General features: G+C 41.0%; 1 protein-coding gene across 2 annotated transcripts in view; it reads right to left on the bottom strand.

The window, feature by feature from the left end:
• Nucleotides 1–4,991, bottom strand: part of LOC107097817 (kinesin-like protein KIF26B) — a 90,126-nt gene extending 85,135 nt beyond the window's left edge. For both annotated transcript variants that reach the window (XM_015395120.1, XM_015395119.1), the window contains exons 1-2: nucleotides 4,379–4,991; nucleotides 62–454 (exon numbers count right to left, since the gene is read on the bottom strand). In XM_015395120.1, the coding sequence (XP_015250606.1) occupies nucleotides 62–454; nucleotides 4,379–4,432 (447 nt within the window). In that variant the 5' untranslated portion in view covers nucleotides 4,433–4,991. The remainder of the gene's footprint in view (nucleotides 1–61; nucleotides 455–4,378) is intronic.
• Between the last annotated feature and the right edge of the window lie 135 nt (nucleotides 4,992–5,126).

Here is a 5,126-nt window from a genome sequence, read left to right as displayed (position 1 = left end):
CAATATTTTAAACATTACAGCCAGTATTAAATGTATAGAGCCTGCTCAAAGCTGTTTTTACCTTGCTGGAATATGGTCCAGGGATGAGCAGTTTCAGTGCTTGACGTTTCAGCTCCATCAGCCGTGTGTTGCAGTTCTCACACCATATCACCCTCTCACTTCCCGGGGAACTTCCACTTCCTGAGGCCGGTGACCCGGTCCCAAAACCCGGGGAACCACCGAGGGAACCTGGTGATCCAGTGCCAATTCCTGGGGAGATGGTTCCAGGAGATCCAGAGAAGGATCCAGGTGATGAGATCCCAGAGCCTGGGGAAGGGGTGCCCGTGGAGCTGGGCATGGAGCCGGCTCCCTCAGGTGTGGGACGAGTGCCAGAACGGGTGTTTTCCTCGTAGGCTTTTCGGCACCATGTGTCAGGGAAAAAGGAGGCAGATTTTGTTGGGGAGGAGTCAGACATCTGTGGGCATAGAAGGATAGTTTCACTTTTAGCAAACACGATACATAGGTTCAAATATGGCATGAACATAAATGCCAGAGGTTGCTCAGGAACAGGGAAATAATCGAAATGGGGATGTCAATGTGAAAGACTATACAGTAGTATGGGCTGTTTGAAGCTGTTGGCAATTTGCTTGTGAGGCAACAACAAAAAATAAAGCTGTTTCTTTTTCTTGACAAAGCAGAATACTGTTTTTAATATGTTTGAGACATGAAATAGAAGCTCTATTATCTACTGTATAAACAATCCATGTAGCAGCAAATTTCGATGCTGAATATCTGATATTTGCATCTCTTTCCTTCCAGCAAGCATCCCTAGTCTGATCCTTGGCTGGAAGCTTTCTTATGTTCTCCAAAGATATGACTAGATTTTTTCTTGGAACTCCAGCTTCCTCCCACAGTTACAAAACATGTATGTTCAGTTAATTGGTTTTTCAAATGAAGCTAGGTGTTGTGTGGGTTTCTTTGTTGGTCCTGTGATAAACTGGCAACTTGTCCAGGGCCCATCTTGCCTCATGTGTGTAAACTGCTTGAATAATATGAACCCCCTGTGCCTCTAAGCAGGAAAACTGAGCAAAGTAAATTGGTCAGGGGTTGAATATAGATGAGCAATACCACTTTAAGACAGCAATATGCTGACTAAACATGATCAACCTGCCACTTTTTATTGAGGGACTCTGATGAAGTTCAATTATTTATTGGATGCACTGGTCTGTAACTGAACCAAGCGGCAGAATAGACCCTGATACTATGACCATGTGCTTTGATGCATAAATAAGGATAATCTTATAATTCAATTTTCTGTTAGACTAAAAACTGCCACCTCTGTCAGAACCCTACAGCATATTTCTCTTAAAATCAGAATCTGCATTTCAGACCCAAAATGAAACCAGAAATCAGCATCTTTGCATTTCTACTGCATACAATTACTCTGATGAAAACTAATAACACAAAGACTATTATTGCATAAAGACTCCAAGAAAAGCTATATAAGAGTGAAAAATGATATTTGTGAGACCGTGTAAGTGATGCTTGATCAGACCAAGAACCCATAGAAGCAGTAACATGTTTGTGAACACTTTTCAATTAGAGATTCTAAAGTGTCTGAAAATGCTCCAATAAAGTAAATACAGATATTCTTTTTCCTGATCTATTCGCTGTTTCCAGGCCAGAATCGACATACTGTATTTCCAGCATGTTCTAGTTCTACACTGGGGTCTCCTTCTTCCAGTGGAAATGGTAAAATTCAAATGTAAGCGCTGAGGTTGAATCATCTCATCGGATTCCTTTTGTTGAAATGGCAAAGAGAGAAGATTCAGAAAAAAAAGGTGAGCTCATAACCATGGTCCAGAATGTTAAACAACATCCTGGTGGCAAGGGCATGAAAAGAACAAAGATATGTCCAGAGATACTAGAGGCTCTGAACATTAAGGGGATGTATTGTTGACACACCTCTTTAAAGTCTGGGTTTCATATTTCCTTTTGGAGGACATGTCATTCAGCCGGCATGTTTGGGTAATGACCTTTAGTGCAGGCATGAATGTACTAGAATGACAGTCATTTCTTATCGTTTTGAGCACATGGCTCTGAATCAGAAAATATTGGACAGTTCCCTCCAGGTATTTGGTCTCTGGTTCAAGAGAAGGATTTAATGTAGCTTGGTGTCTTGAAGAGTGACCGTAGATTGGAAAAGGGGCAAATAGCAGAAATTTATTGAGCCATTGTACACTGATCTGATTATGTAAAAGACTGAGCCACGTAAAACAGAGAACCAGATTTTTTATGCTGTATTACAGATTTACTAAAATAGTGAGTCCAGGGCCAATAATTCTAAGGCCATAATAAAGCAGCAATGTACACAACCCCTGACAAAAAATATGGAATCACCGGCCTCGGTGGATGTTCATTCAGTTGTTTGATTATGTAGGAAAAAGATTACAGAGATGCTACCAAACTAAAGTCATTTCAAATGGCAATTGTCTGACTTTAAAACACACTAAAATAAATTAAGAAAAATATGGTGGTCAGTAACGATTACTTGTTTAGACAAAGAGGGAAAAAAATGGAATCACTCAATTCTGAGGAAAAAATGATGGAATCACCCTGTAAATTTCCATCCCCAAAACTAACACCTGTATCAAATTAGACCTGCCCATTAGTCTGCATCTAAAAAGGAGTGATCACACCTTGGAGAGCTGCTGCACCAAGTGGACTGACATGAATCATGGCTCCAACAAGAGAGATGTCATGAAACAAAGGAGAGAATTATTAAACTCTTAAAAGAGGGTAAATAATCATGCAATGTTGCAAAAAGATGTTGGTTGTTCGGTCAGCTGTGTCTAAAATCTGGACAAAAAAAAAAACCCGGCATGGGAAGGCAGACCAGGGAAAACGTCAAAGCATTAAGACAGAAAACTCAAAGCAATATGTCTCAAAAACAAAAAAAATGCACAAAAGAAAAACAAATGGGAGGAAACTGGAGTCAATGTCTGTGACCAAACTATAAGAAACTGGCTAAAGGAAATGTGACTTACATACAGAAAAGCTAAACGAAAGCCATCATTAACACCTAAACCGAAACAAACAGGTTACTACAGGCTAAGGAAAAGCAATGGTGGACTGTGGATGACTGGAGGAAAGTCTTATTCAGTGATGAATCTCAAATCTGCATTGGGCAAGGTAATGATGCTAAAACTTTTTTTTAGTACCGTTCCAATAAGACTTATAAAGATGAGTGCCTGAAGAGAACATGCACATTTCCACAGTCATTGATGATATGGGGCTGCACATCAGGTAAAGGCACTGCTGAGGTGGCTGTAAGTAAATCTTCAACAAATGCACAAGTTTATGTTGAAATTTTTGACACTTTTCTAATCCCATCAATTGAAAGGATGTTTGGGGATGATGAAAAAAAGTTAAAAAGTGAAAAAAGTTTAGAAGATAATAATGCATCTTGCAATAGAGCAAAAACTGAGAAGACATTCATTTAAAACAGACACATAAGATCAATGCCATGTCCTGTAAATAGTCCGGATCTTGATCCGATTGAAAATCTATTGTGGAAGTTGAAGAAAATGGTCCATGTGAACACTCCAACCTGCAAAGTTAGACCCAGATTGATGAAGAGTACTGTTTGTCACTCATTAAGCCCATGCTTCAGAGACTGCACGCTGTTAGAAAAGCCAGAGGTGGTGCAACAAAACGCTAGTGATCTATGGAGCGTTCTTTTGTTTTTCATGATTCCATCGTTTTTTTCCTCAGAATTGAATGATTCCATATTTTTTCCCCATCTACTTGGTCTAAATAAATAACCTTTGGTGTCTACCACATTATTTTTCTTGATTTCCTTTAGTGTGTCTTAAAGCCAGACAGTTGCCATTTGAAATGACTTTAGTTTTGTGTCATGTCTGTGATCTGCTTTTTTCTACAAAATTACACAACTAAATTAACACCCTCCAAGGTTGGTGATTACATATTTTTTGCCAGAGGTTGTAAATGTAAAGGAAAGCTCAGTCATTTACTATATGGAAGGTTTGTATAACTCAACCCAGTGTAGTAAATTGAAGCTAATCAGGCTGTAGATAGAAGGCAGAGACTTAGGGTGGGAGTTAGAGAATAACACCTGACTTGGGGTGATAATTAAAGAGATGAAGCTGTGATGAATTAAAACCCATTGTTGTGACACCATGAGCAGTGAAGTATGCGTGGACACAAATCTAATGAGAGCTGTCATCAGGTTTTATATTTATTAGTGGCTGAGAATTGAACCAGACAACACTCTAGTGTAGCAGGGTGGTGCAGGGACTGAATGGGTAAGCTTTTAGATTTTCCTTCCTTACTCATAAAGAAGCATCAACTCATCTGGAATTTAGAAATAAAAACCTACCCCATGTTTTCTGCTCCGGCTGCTCCTCTCCTTAGTCCCCGACAGTGAAGTCATGTTGGAGGTAAGAGGATGGGGAAGGATGAGGAAGAGGAGGAGGAGGAGAAAAACCTTCTGCCGCTGCTTCACATTCAAAAAAACAAACCAGTGGATCGATTTCAATTAACTAGACGCTCCTGCAGGTCGCTTGAGGTACACCTTACGCCGTGGCCAGATGCATGTGGTAGAGGGGTGATCCCCATTAAGCTGGCAGGGAAACAAAACAGGCTCCTTTGCCTCCTCTGTTTGGTGGAAATTTAAGCACAAATAGTTGAATGGCTGAGAAAAGACGCACAGGTCATGCGGCAGATTGCGCTGCGCGCTGAATGAAATCCCTGCTCAGCGCGCTGGAGTGGCACCGCGCTCAGCCCTGCCTCTCTCCATCAGCTCTCAAGCTCAACGTGTTCAGGTAAACCTGACTCCTCCAGGATGAAGTCCAGCGAGCCGATGAGAAAAATAGAACATGTTCAAAACATTTTAAAATGAACCAGATAAAAAAAAACAGCTTAGCAACATTAGTCTGCCCGTCGCTCATGAGACTTTAAATGGACTCATGCGCACTCTCCTGTTGACTTCCCTTCAGCCCGCACTCTGCTGCAGCAGCGATGGACTGAGGAGCGCGACTCACATCTGGATGAGGGCGGGGCCAACCTGCCCCTCATCCACCTCAGGCCAATCACACATCCAAAGGTTCCATATATATATATATATA

Source organism: Cyprinodon variegatus, unplaced genomic scaffold (genome assembly GCF_000732505.1).
Source record: "Cyprinodon variegatus isolate N-32 unplaced genomic scaffold, C_variegatus-1.0 Scaffold726, whole genome shotgun sequence".
NCBI lineage: Eukaryota > Metazoa > Chordata > Actinopteri > Cyprinodontiformes > Cyprinodontidae > Cyprinodon > Cyprinodon variegatus.
This window is presented reverse-complemented; position numbering and strand designations above follow the sequence as displayed.